General features: G+C 44.7%; 1 protein-coding gene across 6 annotated transcripts in view; it reads left to right on the forward strand.

The window, feature by feature from the left end:
• The window catches only part of LOC117360735 (solute carrier family 40 member 1-like), a 110,644-nt gene that overhangs the window by 65,684 nt on the left and 21,217 nt on the right, over positions 1-23,743 (forward strand). For 4 of the 6 annotated variants that reach the window (XM_033945011.1, XM_033945013.1, XM_033945010.1 and 1 more), the window contains 3 exons: positions 4,706-4,951; positions 12,662-12,709; positions 14,182-14,850. In XM_033945011.1, coding sequence (XP_033800902.1) covers positions 4,706-4,951; positions 12,662-12,709; positions 14,182-14,850 — 963 coding nt within the window. Of the gene's footprint in view, positions 1-4,705; positions 4,952-12,661; positions 12,710-14,181; positions 14,851-20,416; positions 20,587-23,743 lie in introns of those variants that run through there. The other 2 variants (XM_033945016.1, XM_033945014.1) reach the window with 2 other exon arrangements.

Raw genomic sequence — 23,743 nt, forward strand, 5'->3', positions numbered from 1 at the left:
CCGAGGGCACTAAGTTTATTTATTAGATGTCTATGTGGAACACTGTCAAAGGCTTTGCTAAAATCTAAATACATCACATCTAGCACACTCCCTATCTCCAATTCTCTGGTCATCCAGTCAAAGAAATTGATCAAATTTGTCTGACAAGCTCTACCTCTAGTGAATACATGTTGCCTCCGGTCCTGTAATCCACAGGATTCTAGAAATTTCACCATTCTCTATTTTAAAAGCATTTCCATTAATTTGCTTACCACAGAAGTCAGACTTACCGGCCTGTAATTCCTTACTTCTTCCTTACTTCCACTTTTGTAGAGAGGGACCGCAACTGCCCTTCTCCAGTCCTCCAGTACCACTCCCGACTCTAGAGACTCATTGAAAAGGTCAGTCAGCAGAGCTCCAGAACTTCCCTAAGTTCCTTCAGCACCCTCGGATGTACACCATCCGGCTCCATCACTTTGTCTACTTTTATTTTAGCTAGCTCCTCATGAACACAACGCTCTGAAAATCGATCAGGGTCTACCACTTCTCCATCCCTATTTATGTTTGTCTTCTGTGGTCCTGCTCCTGGCACTTCAGCCATGAACACAGAACAGAAATATTAGTTAAGCAATTCAGTCTTTTCTTTATTAGCTTCTACATATTTCTCCCCTTCACGTTTGAGACTCACAATGACACTTTTGCACTTCTTCCTATCACTAATATATCTAAAAAATGTCTTGTTTCCCTGTTTTACTGTGTCAGCTATTTCTTCTTCCATTTGCATCTTTGCTTTCCTGACTACAGAACCAGCCTCTCTTAACTTTTCCAGATATTTTTGCTTCTCTTTTTTTGTAGTTTATGAAAGCTAACCTCTTATTCTTTACCTTCTCAGCTACTACTTTTGAAAATCAAAGTGGCTTGCTTTTCCTCTTACTTTTACTTACATGTCTCACAAAAAGGTTTGTCACTCTTACAATTACTCCTTTCAGTTTTGCCCACTGCATTTCCACTCCTTCCAGACGTACCCATTCAGACAATTCCTTGACGTAATCCCCCATCCAAACAAAGTTAGTTTTTTAAAAGTCTTGCTCTAGAATGCATTGAGAATGACATGGAGAAACCACTGCTTGCCCTGGATCGGTAGCATGGAATGTTGCTACTCATTGGGTTTTTGCCAGGTACTAGTGACCTAGATTGGCCACTGTGATAACAGACTACTGGGTTTGATGGACCATTGGTCTGACCCAGTAAGGCTATTCTTATGTTCTTGCCAGATTCCCTTTTAAGGGGCAGTTATTATTTGGTAAAGGCCTGGATGATCTCATGAACTGCATGGTGGACCGTCACCCCAAAACCCTGCCTAATAGCAGACCCAGACCCTCTAGAGGCTCAGGGCGCTCTTACTTTTTGTGGCTCCAGGCGCTTTTGACTCCAGTTCCGTGTCACAGAGATTCTCCTAGGGTTATAGGCAGAGGTTTTCTGGACACAGATGTAACCCAACCTCTGTTTCCTGTGCTGCTCCATCCACCAAGAATTTGCAATGATGCCAGGCCGAGGGAGATCCCTCTCTGTATAGGGGCCAGACTCTCAGCATTTCTGTAGGCCTGGGTTCAGATTTCGTCTGACAGTTGGGTTCTGGACATCATTCAGTCTGGCTACAAGCTGGAATTTGTCCGCTTCTAATGGATTGGTTTCTGGACTCTTCTGTGAGGTGCCTGGAAAAGACAGTTAAGATATAAGCCACTGTGAGAAGGTTACTAGGTATTCAAGAACAATGCAAAGAAAGGGAACAAAATACACGAAACAGTCAATGTCACCCACAAAGAAGTGTACACTCCAATAGAACTGGGACGAATGACACTTTAGTCAGTAAAACACCTGACATTGCCAGTGTTTCGGTTTTTGGCCTGCCTCATGGGTCTTTTTAGCTGTCTGTTATATAAATTCCTTTTGAAACTGATTATCCCAGAATCGATTCAAACCATATCTCACAGCCAGCAACTGACCTGTTGGGTTTAATATATCTATAGTTAACTGTACTACTATTTATATTGATGGAAAGTTCTTGAAATTACATAAGGTACCCTTTTACTAAAGCCTATGACCAAAATTAGCGCAGCCATGGGCCATTTCAATTCAGAAAATATGGCTTATAGATATGTCTGCTGAGAGGTAGGTTTCCGCCCACATGCCCTTACCACCTTCTTTTGTGCAGGCATTAATGACTTCTGTACTAACCTGGCCGTAAGAAGCGCCATGCGGCTTTACTACAGTACTAGAGCATTGTGGATACACACGCCCACAATACGCTCCTTCGTCTGCCCAGTTCCTCCCACAGTAAACCTCCTCCTGCAGTAAGCTTTACCATTTGAATTGCCATATGGTAAATCTTTTTTTTTTTTTTTTTTACCACAGTGGCAACTACAGCATGCCTATGGTATTGTTTGCCAGGTGGCAATATCCTACCGTGCCTTAGTAAAGGGCCCTAAGTTTACTCAGCTTGGAATCAGTCTGGAATGTTCTGCAATAAAGGTATATTTTAAAATATCAATGTTCTGATCACAAAAGCATAGTTTTGAGGGGAAATGATAGTCATTTTCTATACTTTTGTGGCATAGGCAATTAAGAGAGAACATTTACTACCCAGAAACAAACAAAAAAAAAATGTTGTTATATAGTATGTTTTTCTGTATAGTACCACCAAGCTTGATGTCAGCTATATGTAATTTGTAATAAAGTCAGGAAATAAATAATAATAATGATAATAATAACAACAACAATTTAATTGGATCATTCTTGTTTTGTAACTGGATCTTAGAGTACTCTTTTGTGATATTATTTCATATTATAATGGCTGCTCAAGTTACCCAGTTGTGCTGTGAATTATAAATTTCTTTAAGAATATAAGAATAGTCATACTGGGTCAGACCAATGGTCCATCTAGCCCAGTATCCTGTTTCCAACAGTGTCCATTCCAGGTGGGAGTGGGACATAGTAATGCTTCAGAAGGTGCATTTGAAACAAAGAGATTCATATCTCTTGAAACATAAAGATTATTAGGTTTTTCTGTAGTTGTAGTCTCTATCCTAAAGTGGAAGTGATTGTTAAATTGCTTCTATTGACCCTTTTTGAGCATGTTTCCTGCTTCCACTGAGTCATGGGCAATTACTATTGGCAAATTTTCTGGTGTTCTGCCCCTTTGACCCTAGGAGTAGTATTTCAAGACTACTACTAGGGGTCACCAGTGCTATTTTGAACCCAGTGTCTGCAAGGGTAGGAGTGACTGTGGATCGCTCTTTCCCCAGTATACACTGAACTGTCAGGGATGACTGAGGTAGGCCCAGGGAGGAGGTGGGCAAGGGAGGAGTAGGTTCTGTTGACTGGTGCCTTGATCAGGGGATTGGGACATCATAAGCTTTGCAGCCTGATACTCCAAGACAACAGGATATGGTTGCTTGCATGTGAGCTAGTAACCTGTGATACTGGCTACCGATAGTTGCTGACTCCCACGCTAAATCAAGGTACTAAAAACTTGACTTTTATTGCAACTTGTTAACTGCCCTCCTTGGTCTCCTCTGAGCAGTATTCTCAACTTCAAACTCATACATCTTTCACACATCTTCACAAACTGGATAGATGTAACAATTTTATCTCTCTTGGTGGCAAACAGTTCCAATCTCTCTCACTTCCCAAGTGCTCTTCTTATAAAAACATGTTCTCTATATATTGGTTTGCATTTTTTCATCTACCTCATTGAAAGAAAAATAAACTGTAGATATTTTTCTTCACACTTTTATCTTTTGGGACCATATATCCTGTAGCCTTCATCTTTATTGTACAACTTATGATATAAGACATATATTATTTACCAGTGGGGTTTGGAGTCTTGTTTCTCTCTGCCCTCCTCTTGCCTTACAGTTAAGGGACTGCTGCAAAACCTCCCCAACCCCAAGAAAACCAACTGACAAGGGGGAGAGACAAGAAGAAACCTCAGTCTAAGTTAATCAGCAAATTACACATAGTGTGAAACAGGAGAACCCTCAGTAACACAGCCACCCACTAAGGGAAAGGCTGTCACCGGCTGACACTCAGAAAGAGTGTAAACTGTGAAACATCCCCGGGTTCTTCCTGTAAGTGAGAATAAATCAAGTGCACCCCCACTGCACCAGTGCACTGGCTTGGTTCTGATTTGGACAGATTTGGACACTTTCCTTCCTTGTTTGGCCCCCCTGGCAAGGAGTAGAGACAAGAACTTCTTAACCTCATAGTGTGTTTTTTTGATTTCTAGAATCTTTTTTCACACGTAGCACTTTTTGGGGGTGCACTTGATTTATTCTCACTTACAGGAAGAACCCGGGGATGTTTCACAGTTTACACTCTTTCTGAGTGTCAGCCGGTGACAGCCTTTCCCTTAGTGGGTGGCTGTGTTACTGAGGGTTCTCCTGTTTCACACTATGTGTAATTTGCTGATTAACTTAGACTGAGGTTTCTTCTTGTCTCTCCCCCTTGTCAGTTGGTTTTCTTGGGGTTGGGGAGGTTTTGCAGCAGTTATATATTTTTCCTCCCTATACATTTTTGGGTTCTATTTTTGTGTTACAGTTAAGGGAAGCATCCTAGCATTCTTTTATGCTCCTGGTATTTTATTCTCAGAACAGTATTTTTTTCTCTTGATTTTATTGTTGCAACTACAAATATTCCTTACCCTATGTTTATTTTTCCATATCAGGTATGAACGCGACACTGCGAAGAATTGACCAAATAACCAATATTTTGGCTCCTATAGCAGTTGGACAAATCATGACTTTTGGCTCTATAGTGATTGGCTGTGGATTCATTGCTGGCTGGAACCTGCTGTCGATGTGTGTGGAGTATGCGTTGCTCTGGAAGGTTTACCAGAAGACCCCCGCCCTCGCTTTCAAAGCTGGTCAGAAGGTGGAAGAACAAGAACTGGAAGAACTGAACATGCAGAAAGGTATTATGACTAATAATAGATGTCTTTTCATGGTAGTGTTAATGGTGATACAGATTAGTTTAATGTTACCTGAAGATCACATGAGTTGGTAAACCTGTGAAACAGCAGCCCAAGGAAGCATGGTTCTTTTAAAGTATTTCAGTACTGAACTTTTGAAAGAAATATTCAGATCTGATGGCAAAAATGTTCACCTAATGCCCATCTCACTCACTTCTATCACTAATAGTCTGTCATAACATCTGACCACTGGGTCCTACAAATAGTGAGACAAGATTACGCTCTTCATCTAAAAAAACACTCCTCCAGCTCAATGCACTAGAACAAGTTCCTTTGCAGAAGAAAGGGCCAAGGGTTCTATTCCAAACATTTCTTAATAGAAACATGATGGCAGATAAAGGCCAAATGGCCCAGCTAGTCTGCCCATCCACAGTAACTATTATCTCTTCCTCTCTAAGAGATTCCACTTACCTATCCCACACCTATTTACAATTATTTCATCCGGCGGTTCGGCCGGGCCGGCCTCGTGGCTGCGACCTAGCTCCTTCGACCTAGCAACGTCACTTTTCCGGCCTATGTCCCGGCCTATCACCGGTTTTAAAAAGTGCAGCAAGTGCCAGCGTGCGATTTCGTTGACGGACCCACACCGGCGCTGTCTTCAGTGTCTTGGTCCAGAACACGTTCCGAAATCGTGCCGGCCTTGTTCCACGCTCACAGCGCGCTCTTTTAAACGGCGCTGCTTACTTTGGGAGTCCATGTTTAAGATGGAGTCTTCTAAGGAGCCATCTGCTTCGACTTCGACAGATGTTCCACCGGTCTGTTCGAAGCCTGCATCTGCGACTCATGCATCGAGCATCGTGAAGCCAGCATCGTTCACACCGGCTTCTGCATCGAGTTCAGCATCGGTTCCTGCTCCCGTCTCCTCGGTTCAGGTACCGCCTTCCACTGTTCCTCCCGTGGTCATAAAAGTGCCCAAAGCTACCAAGCAGAAGCACTCGACCGCGAAGGAACGCGATGACCGTGCAGGAGGACCCCCTTTCGGTGCGGATCCCTCCATATCGGCATCGCTTAAATCCCTGCTCGAAGCTCAATTTGTTGAGCTCATGCGGACGAATGGGACCGAGGCTTATCGCTAATATTCAGGGCGATACTACGGTCCCGGTCCCGGAGAGCGGTCCGCCCCCTCCTCCTCCTCCTCGTCGTTCGATTTCCCTGCTCGACGAGGGGGAGCGGCGGAGGGCGGCGGAACCCACTAGGCGGGCTTCCCTTTCTGACATGCCGCCTTTAGAGCCCATTACACCTCCACGTCACCAGGGTACTACATCGGCCCCTGATAATCGGAGTCCTGGGCATACTGCATCGCAGGAGGAGTTCTTTCGCACTCCATACCAGACTTGGGTGGCACTGCGTGAGTCGGCATCGTTGCCTCCCATGCGCTCCACTGCATCGAGTCCAATCCATTCCTTCGAGGCTTCAAGGGATCGATCGATGCATCGAAGATCACGTTCCCCATCCCGGCATCGGGAGGGGCATCGATCTCGACATTCTTCTAGACACTCCTCGCGTCATTCGGAGGTGTCTCCACAGAAGAAAATGCAGCGTATGGGATACTCATCCTCAGATTTATCCCAGCCAGAGGGACCGGAGTATGAAGAACCATCTACCTCATACTCTCCATGCCGCTCTCAGCTCTCCCTGGAACCGGAGGCTTCCACGTCTTCTAGTCCGTCTCGCCGGCCGGCCTTGGCGGACCAACTTTCCTTTTCATCCTTTCTCAGACAGATGGCGGATGACTTGGATGTGACCTTAGATACTGGGTCGAAGTACTCTAAGGAGTATCTGGACACCATGCATTTACCTCATCCTCCGGCGGAGACACTTCGGCTTCCCCTGCATAAGTTACTTGACCAGACTCTCATGCGGTGTTTTGGAGACACCGTATTCCATACCTGCGGTACCTAGCAAGTTGGATGCTCGATACCGCATCGTGCACCACAAGGGGTTTGAGGGAGCTCAACTCTCTCATCAGTCCCTCCTAGTCGAGTCTTCCCTTAAACGTTCGCACCCCTCCCAAGTCTACGCTTCCGTGCCTCCTGGCAGGGAGGGGAGAACGATGGATAAGTTTGGTAGACGTATCTATCAAAATTCAATGATGGCGACTCGAGTGCTCAATTACAATTTTTTCTTCTCGTCCTATTTGGATTTTTTCTTGCCGGTACTCCGCAAGTTCACACCTTTCATCGATGCTGAGGCTCGGTTTGAGTTTGAGGAGGTGGTGGCGACCCTGTCCCAGTTGCGCCTTCAATTGATGCAATCCTCCTATGATGCTTTCGAGCTCTCGGCTCGTGCTGCGGCCTGCTCGGTCGCCATGCGTCGACTGGCTTGGCTTCGCACCATTGATATGGATCCGAATCTCCAAGACAGACTTGCAAATGTGCCTTGTGCGGGAGCGGATCTGTTCGATGAGTCTGTCGAGACTGTTACTAAAAAACTGTCAGACCACGAAAAATCTTTCCAGTCTATCATGAGGCCTAAGCCTAAACCACAACAGTCTCGTCCTTCTAGACCGCCTATAATCTACCAAAGGCGTTATCAACCAAGGCAGGCCCCTCCTGCGAGACAGCCTGCAAAGCGACAGCCGCCCCAGAAGACTCAGCAAAAGCCTCAAATGCCGGCTGCTCCCAAGGCTACTCAGCCTTTTTGACTCTCCTCCAGGGAGCATAACCGATCTCGTTCTGCCTACCCCATATTTTCCCATAGGGGGTCGTCTCCATCATTTTTGTCATCGATGGGAGGCGATCACCACGGACCTCTGGGTCCTCTCCATCGTAAGAGAGGGATACTCTCTTCATTTCCAACGGGTCCCCCCGGACCATCCTCCAAGAGAGTATCCTTCCAACTCCACACAGACCGCTCTTCTTCTCCAGGAAGCTCAGGCTTTGCTCCGGCTTCGGGCCGTCGAGCCGGTACCGGTGGATCAACAAAACCAGGGGTTTTACTCCCGGTACTTTCTGGTCCCGAAGAAGACGGGCGATCTGCGTCCCATTTTGGACCTTCGGGTCCTCAACAAGTTTTTGGTCAGGGAACGGTTCCGCATGCTGACCCTTGCCTCTCTTTATCCCCTCATCGAGCAGAACGATTGGTTATGCTCTCTGGACCTCAAGGAGGCCTACACTCACATCCCGATTCATCCGGCCTCCCGCAAGTTCCTCAGATTCCGGGTGGGACATCTGCATCTGCAGTATCGAGTGCTTCCCTTCGGCCTATCTTCGTCGCCCAGAGTCTTCACGAAGTGTCTGGTAGTGGTGGCCGCTGCACTCCGGAACATGGGTCTCCAGGTGTTCCCATACCTCGACGACTGGCTCATCAAGGCCCCGTCCGCTCCCAAGGTCATTTCGGCGACCTTGACTACCATTTGTTTTCTGCAGAGCTTGGGCTTCGAGATCAACTTTCCAAAGTCCCATCTTCAGCCCACCCAGTCTCTCCCCTTCATAGGGGCTGTCCTGGATACCATTCAACTTCGAGCATTCCTTCCTCCTCCACGCTTACATGCTCTCCTTCTACTCTGCCAGTCAGTGTCTTCTCGCCAATCCATCTCAGCGAGACACATGATGGTCCTTTTAGGCCACATGGCATCTACAGTTCATGTGACGCCTTTTGCCAGACTACATCTCAGGATCCCTCAATGGACTCTGGCATCTCAGTGGACTCAGGTGTCCGACCCGTTATCTCGTCACATTGTGGTCACTCCTGCTCTACGGCAGTCTCTTCTCTGGTGGATGACCTCTTCGAATCTATCCAGAGGTTTGCTGTTTCATTCTCCTCCCCATCAGAAAGTTCTAACGACCGATTCATCGAACTATGCATGGGGGGCCCATCTGGATGGTCTTCGCACTCAGGGGTTCTGGACCAGTGCGGAACGACTCCATTCAAATCAATCTTCTGGAGCTCAGGGCCATCTTCAATGCTCTCCAAGCTTTTCAACATCTGCTTCACGACATGGTGGTCCTTATTCGCACAGACAATCAGGTCGCCATGTATTATGTCAACAAACAAGGGGGCACGGGCTCGGCCCCTCTTTGTCAGGAAGCTCTTCGGGTCTGGGATTGGGCGGTTCGCCACAACACCTTCCTCAGAGCAGTCTACATTCAGGGGAAGGACAACGTCTTGGCAGACAAATTGAGTCGTCTACTTCAGCCTCACGAATGGACGCTCCACTCCGACCCCCTTCATCAGATCTTTGCTCAGTGGGGGACACCTCAGATCGACCTCTTTGCAGCCCCCCACAACTTCAAGCTGCCTCAATTTTGCTCCAGGATCTACACTCCTCATCGCCTAGAGGCAGATGCTTTTCTGCTGGATTGGAGCAAACGTTTCCTATATGCGTTTCCTCCTTTTCCTCTCATTCAAAAGACTCTAGTCAAATTGAGATTAGACCATGCCACCATGATTCTGATTGCTCCTCGGTGGCCCAGACAACCTTGGTTCTCCCTTCTACTTCAACTCAGCAGCAGGGAGCCAGTACTTCTTCCAGTGTTTCCTTCACTACTCACTCAACATCAAGGTTCACTACTTCATCCCAATCTGCAGTCCCTCCACCTGACAGCTTGGTTCCTTTCAACATAACTCCTCACCAGTTCTCTCAAGCAGTGAGGGAGGTCTTGGAGGCTTCCAGGAAGCCTGCTACTCGACAATGCTATTCCCAAAAATGGACTAGATTCTCTTCCTGGTGTATTTCCAATGCCACGGAACCTCAGCGAGCTTCCCTATCTTCTGTATTGGATTATCTTCTACACCTGTCCCAGTCTGGCCTCAAGTCTACCTCTATACGAGTCCACCTGAGTGCTATTGCGGCTTTCCATCAGCCTCTACAAGGGAAACCTTTGTCTGCTCATCCTGTGGTTTCCAAATTTATGAAAGGGCTTTTTCATGTCAACCCTCCTCTCAAACCTCCTCCTGTGGTTTGGGATCTCAATGTTGTCCTGTCTCATCTTATGAAGCCTCCGTTTGAACCTCTCAACACGGCTCCACTCAAGTATCTCACCTGGAAGGTGGTTTTTCTAGTGGCCCTCACGTCAGCTCGTCGAGTCAGTGAGCTTCAGGCCCTAGTGGCGGATCCACCGTTCACCGTATTCCATCATGACAAGGTGGTTCTCCGTACTCATCCAAAATTCTTACCTAAAGTGGTCTCTGAATTTCACATCAACCAATCCATCGTGCTTCCGGTGTTCTTTCCAAAGCCTCATTCTCATCCTGGGGAATCTGCTTTGCACACTCTGGACTGTAAACGTGCTCTAGCTTTCTACTTGGATCGCACAAAGCCACACAGAACTGCTCCTCAACTTTTCGTCTCCTTTGATCCAAACAAGTTGGGACGACCGGTATCGAAGCGCACCATCTCCAACTGGATGGCGGCTTGTATCTCTTCCTGCTATGCCCAGGCTGGATTATCCCTTCCCTGTAAGGTCACAGCCCATAAGGTCAGAGCAATGGCAGCCTCTGTAGCCTTCCTCAGATCGACACCGATTGAGGACTTTATAAAGGAACCTACAGTTTAGCTTTTATCCCCCAAATTAGGAAAGCAAAATAATGTATACTTACCCAGAGACATATCCTGTCTCTTCTTCTCAAGATTTGTCCTTTCCTTTCCTCTCAGAGAGAAATATGTTCTCTGCTCCTCTCCTCTCAGAAAGAGGACACTACTTTTTTTTTTTAAATATCTTTATTCGTTTTTACATTATGCAAACAAGTGTACAATAATTCAAGTCATACTATACATTCTTCACTTGAAACTCTACATTCATTTTATACCATAAACTATCTCCCCTCCCTCCCTTTCCATATATTACCCCTCATAATGTCATAAAACCCACCCATCCCTCCTCCCCCCTACATATATTTAATGGGGATAAATATAATTATTTATTTATTATAATACTCAATTAATGGTCTCCACACCTCTTTAAATTTCTTATAATAACCTCTCTTGATTGCCAATGTTTTTTCCATTTCATACACCTGACAAACCGAACTCCACCAGAAACAATAATTCAATCCTCTATAGTCTTTCCAGTTATGTGTTATATGTTGGATGGCAACTCCTGTTAAAATCATTAACAGTTTGTTATTATTCGATGAAATTTGACTTTTGGCCCTCATAAGAGGACACTACTTGATCTTCTATGCACTTCACACATTGGAACCTTACAGGACTTCCACTCAACTGTTCCTCTTATTTGATCCAAACAGACTTGGATTCCCTATCACCAAGACAACTATCTCTACATGGCTCGCGGACTGTATTACCTTTTACTATGCTCGGGCTGGGATGTCACTAGAAGGTCATGTCACTGCACATAAAGTTAGGGGTATGGCAACTTCAGTAGAGAATGACACGGGGACAAAATTTGTCCCCATTGCCATGGATAACTGCGGGAAACCACCCCATGTCATTCTTTAGTGTCTATCTCAACTTCAGTCCCAACATTCTTCAATGCAAGGCTTGAGGGGCAGTGGCTGTGCCCATTCATACTCCGATTCTTCCCTCTCTCCTTAAAGAATGATACGGGGATGGTAATCAGTATCTCATCTATGTTATACTCCCATTGAAGATATCTGTAAAGCAACCACTTGGTCCTCAGTTCATACCTTCCAAGTCACACTACTGTCTGGAGACTCATTCCAGATGAGATAGCCAATCCAGCCAAGCAGTTCTACAAAATTTGTTCTCTATTTAAATGCCAACTGTCCTCCAACCCTTTTATTTCCACCCAGGGAGTACCACATGTGAGAATATACTGCCTGCTTGTCCTAGGATAAAGTACAGTTACTTAACTGTAACAGATGTTATCTGAGAACAGCAGGCAGATATTCTCACAACCCTCCTACCTCCCCTAGTTTGTTTATTAGGTTTTTGTTTTTTTTACCGAATTGATGGTCTTGCAAGTTGTCATCAGGTGTGAAGGTATTGGTGCATGTGCAGTATTTGCAGTCTCAAGACTTGCAAAAATTTTAAAGTGATAGTACACTTTTACACTATCTATATTGGGTTCCATGGATGACGTCACCCAAATGTGAGAATATCTACTTGCTGTCCTCAGATAACACCTGTTACAGGTAAGTAACTGTGCTATATTGCTGCTATAGGTATATTAGGTAAAATGTTGCTGTGTTCTCACTCTACTCCAGCAGTATCTGTGTAGTGTTGAGGTGTTTAGCAGGAATTTTTGGTGTATATTACCCCTGGAAATTCATGGATATGAAATTATTTATTTTTTTTTTTTTAATATCTTTATTCATTTTAAAGCTAACAGTAAGTGCAACATATACAGACATTTTACACTTTAAACAGCACTTAAATTCAATCAAATTATATTTCATAACAAATATATGTCTCATCCCCCCCCCCTTTTATACACACAAAAATTGCAATAATTTACATTGAGCAGGTGCCGCTAAATATACAAGTCCTTTTGAAAATTGTTCCAGTAGTTTCTTCAGAAGTTTTCAAAGCTAGTATTTATTTAGGTATTTATAAGCCACTTATTGCCTAAGTTGTTACATTCAGGTACTCAAGCATTTTTCCACACATGTCCCGGTGGGCTCACACTCTTATCTAATATACCTACTTACTTACCTGAACTGTTTATTTCTTATATAAATAAACAATCATTGATTTGAAATTCATGCACTTCCTGTCTCTCTCTCTTGAAGATGTTTCCAGTGACTCGCAAGAGTCTCCTATACAGAAGGGCACACCCTGTGAGTACCAAGTCATTTGCTCACAACTAGCGTCTATATCATTCATTACTTCCAAAATTGGAGTATTTTACTCTGGTGCGGCCTAGTGGGGTTGACACATGAATATTTTAAAAAAGACAGAATAGTTTACTTTGCTTTTGTGAAAATTTAACAAATAACACAAGTAAACTAGAATTCTGCATCAAGATGATGTATTGATATTTTAAAATCTTAGAAATCAATGTGAAATTATTTAATATAACTTAGCAGTGTGATTTAGGGGCTCATTTTTGAAGTACTTAAAACACACAGAGGGGCATAATCAAAACATATATCTAAGTCTGATTTGGACATAGGGCGCTAGTCACCCAAAGTTGGCAGGGCACAAATGTCCATTCTTGAAAAATGTCTAAAGTATACTATTTTTTCAAAAATCATCCATCTGTACATCTAGGTGTTTGATCGTCCAGACCGCCACTACGTCTGTCTTTATACCACATTCTCATCCAAATATTCGTCCAAGTCCCAAATGCCCAGAACAAGACCTTTTAGACGTGGGAGGGGTCAGAAATGTGATGGACTGGCCATCCAGATATGGCAACAGAGCAGGGGGGGGGCTTCTTATAGGGCATTTGCTGCGAATGTCATAAAAAGGGTGTCACATAAACATCTCACCAGAACTCCCATATAAGTAATGTTGAGCTCCCCAAAACACACTATATCTACCTGTCTACAACCCCAGTAGCCTTTATGGCTGCAGGTGGCACGTATATGGCAGTACAGTAGGGTTTGGGGTTTTTTGGTGGGCTAACATTTTCTACCATGAATATGTGGCTTATGACTGGGTCTTCCTCTCTATGGTTCACTAATCCACCCCTCAGGCTACTTAAGAGACCTCTGTGCAGGTCTACTAGGCTTTCCTATAGCAGGTGCTGATGTTCCAGAAACAGGTATGTGACAGTATGAGGGGGGGGGGGGAGTCAGTGATCACTGGGGGAGTGTGTGGGGGTCTGTACTTTGTGTATGCAGTGGTTATCTGGTCACTTTGGATATCTTCTGGGCACTTAGATCTGGTTTTAGTTCGTCTAAGTCACAACTTTTAAGTTCCGTCCAGGCAGCCTCATAAAACTTTTGATTATCCCTGCAGTATGACTAGGTCGGCCCACGTCCCGCCCAAATCCCACCCTCACCACTCCTCCAAAAATGTCCCTTTTTGCTTTGGGTGCACAGCGTCATTGAGAGGCCTAAAATGTCCCGTTTCGATTATCGGCACTTGGATGACCTGTCTTTTAGGTTGTCCAAGGGCCGACTTAGGTAGGTTTTTAGACATATTTCCATTTCAATTATGAGGCCCATAATGTACAGTAGGTTAGTATGGTATTATGTACTGTATGTCTAAGTGCTTTGAAAATGAGCCTCATAATGGAGTAGTAGAGTTAAATATATAAATAAAATGGAATAAAAGGCTTCAAACATTGTGGTTTTATTAACAGACACTGAACATATTTCAATTAATGAAGACAGATTATCAGAAGCCACTCGTATGACCAAAAAGAAGGTCTCAGAATTTCAGAACAAAGAAGAGCCTAGCTGGCGTAAATTGATGGGCAAGCCTTTCCACACATTCAGAGATGGATGGATTGCATACTACCGCCATTCAGTGTTTTTGGCTGGCATGGGCCTGGCATTCCTCTACATGACTGTTCTGGGCTTTGATTCAGTTACCACTGGGTATGCATACACTCAGGGTCTGAGCAGTGCAGTACTAAGCCTACTGATGGCGATTTCAGCTATCGTAGGAATTCTGGGAACCATAGCCTTTACTCACCTTCGGAAAAAATATGGTTTAATTCGCACAGGCTTCATCTCCGGAATAGTACATGTTATCAGTTTGAGTTTGTGTGTGACTTCTGTGTTTATTCCTGGCAGTGCTTCATATCAGACCTTTTCTTCATCAGCTAATCTCAGCTTACAATTGACTGAAGGGCATTTATTAGCAAGTGTTTCTCCTGATGAAGTTTCTAAAGATTACTTTACAACTGGAATGCAAAACTTGAAAAATAGTTCTAGTCTGGCCATGAACGACACAGAAATCCTTCCTCCGTCTGTCTCTTCAATCTCTGTTCGTCTGCTGTTTGCTGGGATCATTGCTGCTAGAGCTGGTAAGTAGTAGGAAAGAGCAATTTTGGCCAACAGGTTAATGACCGAGGACTGCATTTGAGCATCTGTATGATACCTGAAAGACCCCTCCCTGATATCTCTGCTAACTGGGTAAATCCAGCAATATTCCCTGCTCTTTTCCCAGATGGCTCCAACACTAACCAGATAGTGCCACAACAGTTTCACTAGAATTTCAGAGGCACTATCTGATTAAGTGCTACTGATAATCCCAGTAGCAGGAGCCTCTCTTGCCTAGTTAAATCTTTCTGAATATCTACCCCTTTGCTTTCTCATGCTTCATTATATTAACTTGTATAATAAGAAGGCATATTTGAAGGAAATCACTTGCAGTATGCTCTAACCGCCTCTTCCTACACTAAAGTTGGGCCTCACCAAGCAGGAGCTGCTTTGACACGCAGCTCCTGATTGATGAGGCCTGACTTTAGTGCAGGAAGAGGCGGTCAGAGCATACCGTGAGTGATTTCCTTCACTCACCGGTGCTCCGGCTGCTCTCTCCTGCCTCTCTGACTGCCCTCTCCTGCCCGGTCAATGAGGCTGGCTCCTGAAGGTAAAATAGACGTGAGTGGAGCTGGAAGGAGATGCCAAGTCCGACCTGGGCGCAGTTGTTTTGTTGTTTTTTTTTTTTTACCACGGGAGCAAGGCTTTTTACCACTCCTGCAGGGTGGTAAAGGGCCTTGCTGGCATTCAGCTGCAATTTTTCCTGTTCTCATGGATTTTTTCATGGGAACCCATTCCTGTGTCATTCTCTAGTCTGGGCTATAAATCTGGAAATATTTAAGTGTTATATTATTTTGTAAGTGAAATATGCAACATAAAATACTTGCCTGTCTTTGGCATCTCTGATGGGGGTAGACAGAATGAAGGCAATATAAGAACAACTTTCAAATTAATTTATCTTGGTAAATAAGAAGTTACCCATGTATATTGTCTGGGCTGCACACATTGCTGGATTCTGCATAGATTGCCCAAAGTTGGGGTGGGCTGTCAGAGTTTCAAATTTATTAAGTATTAGATATCCCACCTATCATTACATCTAGGCGGTTTATAATAGGTTAAAACAAGGTTAAAAATAAAGGGGTAAAAAAAAAAAAAAAAAATCACATTAGAATAAATAAACAAGAGAACATTAACTAGAGACACAAAAAGGGGGGGGGAGGGGAAACAATATTCAAATAAATAAAAGGTCAAAAGGGCTTATAGAATGAGAGGGGGTAAGGGAAAAATATTGTACTACCTCGGAATGAAGAATTCTTAAGGAGCAAAGGCATCCTTAACTAGAAAGGTCTTTAGATTCATACTGTATATGGGTAAGGAGGTTTAATTTCTGATATGGCTAGGATGAGCGAAGGAATTGAAAGGAGATTTTGTTGGGAAGATCGTAATAGTTGCGATGTTGTGTGAAGGATTAAGTCTGTTTTGAAAACAAGAAGTAAAATTTTAAAGGAGATGCGTTGGGGTATGGGCAACCAGTGAGCGTGTTTCAAGAGAGGGGTAACATGATTGTATTTTTTGCCTTGTAGATGAGTTTAACCACAGTGTTTTGTATTATATGGAGATGTCTGGTAAAGGGAATTACAATAGTCCAGATGTGTTATAACTAGAGAGTGAATGAGGATGTTAATGGATTTTTGATCTAAAAGACCTGAAATAGAACAGATCATTTTTAACTTATAATAGCATTTTTGGACTACTGAACTAATGTGCTGGTGATATGATAGTTTGTCATCTAAGATTATGCCTAGTAAACTAAACTAAACTAAACCTTAGGTTTATATACCGCATCATCTCCACAAACGTAGAGCTCGGCACGGTTTACAGGAGTTGAGAGAGAAAGGAACTCCATGAAGGTTAAAGTGTATAGAGAAAGGGTATAGAGAAAGGGTAATTGGGGGGCTTACGATGCCAAAGATGGGGTAAGTATTACATTTTTGGGGTAAGTATTACATTTTTGAAAACAGCTAGGTTTTCAGATGTTTGCGGAAGAGTTGGAGAGAGCTCAGGGTCCGGAGGGGGGAGGTAAGGTTGTTCCAGAGCTCAGTGAGTCTGAAGGGAAGGGAGGTCCCTAGTTTTCCTGTGCGGGAAATGCGTTTTAATGAAGGGAAGGATAATTTAAGTTTGTGAGTGGGTCTGGTGGTATTAAGGTTTAAGGAGTTCCAGGAGAGTGGGATGAAGGGAGGGAGGATGCCATGGAGGATTTTGAAAGTTAGACAGGTGCATTTAAAGTGGATCCTGGCGATAATCGGAAGCCAGTGGAGCTTGGACAGGAGCGGTGAGACATGGTCGAATTTACTTTTTGCGAAGATGAGCTTGGCCGCGGCATTCTGGATCCGCTGAAGTCTATGAAGGCTTTTCTTGGTAAGGCTTAGGTAGATTGAGTTGCAGTAGTCCAATCTGGACAGGATGATAGATTGGACGAGAACAGTAAAGTGGTTTTGATGGAAATAGGATCTTACTTTCCTCAGCATGTGAAGGCTGAAATAGCATTTTTTTTGCCAAGGAATTGAGGTGGTCGTTGAAAGACAAAGTGGAGTCGATGATGATGCCCAGAACATTGCTTGAGGACTCCAGCTGCAGAGTGGAGCCAGAGGACAGGGGTATGGAGGTGGGGAGTTGGTCAAGTTTAGGGCCGAGCCAAAGTAATTTAGTTTTGGACTCGTTCAGTTTCATTTTGACAGTATGGGCCCAGGACTGGAGGTTCGTTATACAGGAGGATATGTTCTCCGAGAGGTTGGTAAGGTTTGGGTCGGTCTCGAGGAGGACTAGGATATCGTCAGCGTAAGTGTAAATTGTTTCTAGGGGTGATAGGTGGAGGAGTTTAAGGGAGGACATATAGATGTTAAACAGGATAGGAGAGAGAGGTGAGCCTTGCGGGACTCCACACGTTGGTTGCCAGGGGGCGGATGAGGTGCCATTTATGTTGACGGTGTAAGAGCGAGAGCGTAAGAATTTAGAGAACCAGTCTAAGACTGTGGAGTTGATGCCTATCTCGGAGAGTTGGTAGACTAGGATGTCATGGTGAACAACATCAAAAGCAGCGGAAAGGTCAAATTGAAGGAGGACAGCAAACTTGTTTCAAGAGTGGAGTAACTGGACCTTAGAGATTAAGGAGGTCAGTAGGGATTCGGTGCTGAAATTGGGACGAAATCCATATTGGTAAGGTAAGAGGATAGAAAATCTCTCTAAATAAGATGCAAGTTGGGTGGCAATGATGGACTCGAGTAACTTGGTTAATAGAGGGATATTTGCTATTGGGCGATAGCTGGATGGTGTGGAGGGGTCTAGGTCAGATTTTTTCAGTAGAGGGGTCAGGGCAATATGGCCCATTTCTGGGGAGAAAAGGCCCGAGTGTAAGGCGGAGTTGATGAGTTCGGTAAGAGAAGAGATGGCCTGCGCCAGAATTTTCTCATATAGGTAGGAGGGGAATGGGTCTAAGGAGCAGTTGCAGGATTTCAGTTTGAGGCAAAGTTTAAGGACCGTGGATTCCGATACGAGCTCAAAGATGGACCAGGATCTGTCCACTGGGATGGGATAGGAGGTCGTTGGGGTAGAAATGGAGTTGGTGGGCACCAGGGAGTTGTAGGAGACTGTGGGCGGGAAGGGGAATCTCAAGGTGGTGATCTTGTCGTTGAAGAATTTCACCAGAACACCAGCTGAGGGGGAGGAGGGAACTGAGGTGGAGCCTTTTTTGGAAGTTAAGGAACGCCAGATATTGAATAGAGTACTGCTCTGGTTGTTGGATCTGGTGATTTTATTTCCGTAGAAGTTCTGTCTTGCTTTTTTCAGAACTGTATTGTAGAACTTGATGTTGGCCCTCCAGGACTGTCTGTCGATAGGGGATTTAGATTTTCTCCATTTGCGCTCCAGAGCTCGACATTTCTGCTTTAGTTCTCTGTGATAAAGGGGCCTTACGGGAGTAGGAGATGGTTTTAGTGGAAAGAGGGGCGAGGGAATGGTAAGTGGACTGGGAAAGTAATTTGATTGTGGTGTCCTTTTTGAGTGGTGTTGATCTTATGCAGATAGGGGCATTTATATTTATTTTTTCATTGCAGGGAAAGATCATTATCTTGTATTTTGGGATATTCAGAGAGAGCATATTATCATTGAGCCAATCGCTGATCAAGTCTAGCTTTTTTTTAATTTCGGGAGTTTCTATTGTGTCAAGATTGTGAATAGGATATATCAGTTGGATATCATCGGCGTAAGTAAAGATTGTAAAACCTATTGATTGAGCTAGAGTGAGCAATGGTGATAGAAATAGGTTAAACAAGAGTTGAGAGAGGATAGATCCTTGTGGGAGGCTGAAGGTATTGGAGAATGGTTTGGATGCCGAGTCTTCAAGGATGAGCTGTTGGAGAAGTATAACATAAACCAGTCCAAAGCGATTCCTGATGATCAACAGTGTCGAAGGCCGCTGTCAAGTCTAATGAGATTAAGAGAATGGATTTCCTATTAGCCAGATAGTGTTTAATCGTGGCAAGTCCTAACAAAGATAGCTCAGTGGAATGATAGGGGTCTAAAGCCAGTTTAGTTCAGGTGCATAGCATTTGTCTTTTCCAGAAAAGAAGAAAGTTGGTTAAATATGATTTTTTCAGTATTTTTAGCTAAGAAAGGCAGATTAGCTATTAACTGATAACTTGTACAGTTATTGAGAGGAATATTTGATGATTTTGGTCGAATAGTCGCCTCCTTCCATCTTTTAGGCATGATACCTGTAGTAAGGCTGTGTAAAATGTTATGGATAAGTGGGCCAAAGATAGTGAAATAACGTTTTAAGAATAATGGAGGGAAAGAGTCTTGGATATTTCCTGTTAATTTTAGCGACTGGATGATTTGGAGGATCTCCGAGAGTGAAAGCTTTTTGAATTCTGATAGGGTGCTAAATGGAATGCAGGATGGTTTCAGCAGTGAAGGGAGATTGAGAAGAGGGCATCAGATGTGTATAAACTAGCTAATTAGGCAATTTGACCATGTCTCACCGCTCCTGTCCAAGCTCCACTGGCTTCCTCTTATCTCCAGGGTCCACTTTAAATGTGCCTGCCTAACCTTCAAGATCCTCCACGGCATCCTTCCTCCTCTTATTCCTCTATCCTGGAATTCTTCAAATCCAATTTCCACTAGATCCACGCAAAAACTAAAATTATCCTACCCCTCCTTAAAAGGCATCTCCCTCGTTGGTAAACTTGGGTCCTCCCTCCCCTTCAGAATCGCTCAGCTCTGGAATAGTCTCTCTTCCCCTCTCCGCAACTTGAGCTTCCTTCTACTATTCCGTAAGCATCTGAAGACCTGGCTCTTCTCCAAAATGTAACCCCGTCCCCTCCCTGGTACTCTTACACCTAACTTCTCTTCTTACTACTTATATAATTCCATTGGAGTTCCGTTCTTTCCCAAACCATGTAAACCGTGTCGAGCTCCACTTGTGGAGATGATGCGGTATATAAACCCAAGATTTAGTTTAGTTTAGTTTAGTAATAGTCAATTATTGGCGTTAGCAAACAAACAGTAGTAAGGAGAAATTAGGTTCTTACCTGCTAATTTTCTTTCTTTTAGACTCTTCAGACCGGTACAGTTCACTGATTGGTAATAGCTCACCATGACCAGCATGTCGAGATTGAGATAAAACTTTGGCTGTAATACTAATAGCTGTGCTTCTCTCTAGTCCAGGTCTCTCAAACTTTTTCGAGCCGGGGCATACTAAAGGTAGTGGCCACGGCTCGAGGCACCCAGAAGTGCGTGGATGTTGCCGTGATGACATCATACGCAGACGTGACATCATCACACTGACATCCATGCATATGCAGAGGCCCTCCAGCCAGGCCCTGAAATGCCAGTAGGGTGTTCCAGCAGGGAAGTCTAACAAATATCAACTGAGTACCCCCAACCACAGACCTCCCAAACTTCACCCTAGACACACCCAAGCTCTTCCTGAGATCCCAACCCCTTTACTAATTGTAATGCAGTTTTTTCCATTCATTTTTCATATACACACAATATACATAGCAGATATAAATTCTCAAAACTGACACATTTCAATCATTATAATGAAAATAAAATCATTTTCCCTACCTTTGGTGACTTTATTTTTCTGTGTTTTTAACTATGTTTCTAGGACCTTCTTATCCATTGACTGTTTTTCTCTTTGTCTTCACTTTCTGCCTTAACTTTACATACAATATTTCCATTTTTCTGCTTTCTTCTCAAAATCTACTTTTCCATGTTTTACCTTTCCTTCCCTATTTCCATGGTATGACATCTCTCTTCTTCCCTCCCAGTGGTCCGACTTCTCTCTCCTTCCTTTCGCCCCTTCCCAGTCTGGCATCTCTCTCTACTACCCCTACTATTATTATTTCTATAGCACTACCAGACTCCCTCCTTCCCTTCCATTCCCTGGTCTGGTATCTTTCCCTTCCTTTAGTCATCTCTCCTTTTCCCTCCCATGTGACATTTCTTTCCCTTCCTCCCTTCTGCCCCCTGCAGTCCATCTCCCTTCCTCCTTTCTAGCTCCCCTCCCAGTCCAACATTTCTCCTTTTCAAACAGTCAAACATATTTTTCTCTCTTCCTCCTGCATGCTTCTCCTATGGACCTCCTTCCCTCCCCCCAACATCTCTCTCTCCCCCTCCATGAGTCCAACTTTTCACTCTCTGCCCTCTCCCCCTTCCCCAAAATGTAACATTTCTCCTTCCCTGTTTTCCCCATCCATCTCGCCCTCTCTATGAGGCCAACACTTTCTGAATCCTGCATGCTTTCTCTCTATATCCTTGCCTCTTCCCTCGAGTGGCATCCCTCCTTCCCACCCAATCCAACATGCTCTCTCCCCATGCACCATCTCACCGTCCTTCCCACCCAATCCAACATGCTCTCTCCCCATGCACCATCTCACCCTCCCCTCCAGTGTGTAACACCTTTCCTTTCCCTCCCCCATCCAGCATTACCCCTTCTCCCTTTCCTCCTCCCCCATCCAGCAGTACCACTTCCCCCTTCCCTGCTCTCCATGTTCATCAGTATCCCCTTCTCCCTTCCCTGCCCAGCAATACCTCTCCTATCTAGCCTAAAGGCAGCTCACTGTGTGCTTTTAACTTCAGCAGGCAGCCCCGGGACCTTTGCTCGGCCGGCCCACTTTGATGATCCAATGCGGGCCAGCTTAGCAAAGGCCCTGAGGCTGCCTGATGAAACCATGGCTAAACTACTGCTTAGCAGCAGCTATGTGCCAAAATTAAAAGCACACAAAGCTGCACCTGCTGGTCCAGGGGTGCAGAGACGAGGAAGGCAGGAGTCCTTGCAGATACGCGACCAACGCGATGGTAGGAGAAGTCAGCTGACACAGATGCCGGAGCCTCTCTTCTTTCCCAGTTTGCTATACACTGCTCTAGTCTAACCAGTCTGTTGAATAGCCAAGCAGAACTAAGAAGTACTAATTATAACAGTAACAACACTCCTAATAGGAGTAACAACTAATATAGAGCAATACTGTTGGAAATTGCATAGAAGCCACTTCAGCTCGCCAACTGAGCCAAAGCCGCTGTTCTTTTGATCTTCCCGACCCTATAAAAACAAGAACCCAAAGAAAAAACACACACTTCACAATCCCGTAAGAAGGACAGACAGACAGGTCTGGAGAGTCTAAAACAGGGGTGTTAAAGCCCCTCCTCGAGGGCCACAATCCAGTCGGGTTTTCAGGATTTCCTTAATGAATATGCATGAGATCTATTAGCATACAATGAAAGCAGTGCATTCAAATAGGATTTCATGCATATTCATTGGGGAAATCCTGAAAACCCAACTGGATTGCGGCCCTCAAGGAGGGACATTGCCACCCCTGGTCTAAAAGAAAGAAAATTAGCAGGTGCTGGTGCCGAACACAGGAGGAATAAGGAGCAGCGTGCGGAGGTAGCCAGGGAGAGCGAAAAGAACTCGGGGAAGTAAAGGAGAAGGAGGCAGGAGGGAGATGAAGGCTCGGGGAAGCAGCGAGAGTACACTTCGCCCACCCCTACCGCGTCAGAGGCAACGCCGGACTCCCCCCTTGAAAAGGGGAGGAGCCAACGGCGCGCAGCTGTTTGGTGCGTGGTGAGGGGCAAAGAGCGCCTTTGCGAAGGGCCTTTGGAAGGGACAAGTCACTTCTACCAAGAACACCAGAGGAGGACAGAAAGGTAAAGAAGCGGCAAGTACAGAAGGTAAGGAAGAGACAGACACAACAGAAACAAACCCACACAAACAAGGTAAGGTAGAACGAAGACAGCACACACAAGAGAGGCAGCAAGACAAGGAAGCGGAAGGCACAGAAGGAAAAGGGGAGGCAGGCACAGTACCACACACCTACAAGGGACACAAGGGTCCAAACACAGCAACACCAACAATCTCACTACAAACAGGAAGACAGCAGACAGGAAGTCGGAGAACAACCAGACAACAGAGACAGAAGGTTCATAACAAATCACTCAGGCAACTCATAAGGGAAGCAAGAAATGGAAGCCCAAGGAAGTCAGAAGATGAGCTTTCCTGTCTTCTATACCGGCTGCAATATGTATGACTACCTCCCTTCGGGGATCCAGGCATACATTTGCAGTCGATGCATGGAAGTGAATAGCTTGAAACTGCAAGAACGACTACTGGAGGAGACAGTGACGGAATTAAAAGAACTCTTCATCTTTGAGGATAGAATCCGAGAACAGGAGAAGTTTCTAGTGGAGTTCAGTCCAAATGAGGAGGTCAAGGAACTAGAAAGATTCATTGAGGAAGCTCACCAGCAACACGTGGAGATCCCAGGGCTGGAAAGCTGTACCCGAGCAAGCCAGGAAGAGGGTCTGGATGAGAGGAGATAAGACACCCCTGCAAATTCAGAAAAAAATGAAGATGAGGTAGGAGATGACCGCACACTA

This window comes from Geotrypetes seraphini, chromosome 5 (assembly GCF_902459505.1).
Source record: "Geotrypetes seraphini chromosome 5, aGeoSer1.1, whole genome shotgun sequence".
NCBI classification, from domain to species: Eukaryota; Metazoa; Chordata; class Amphibia; order Gymnophiona; family Dermophiidae; genus Geotrypetes; species Geotrypetes seraphini.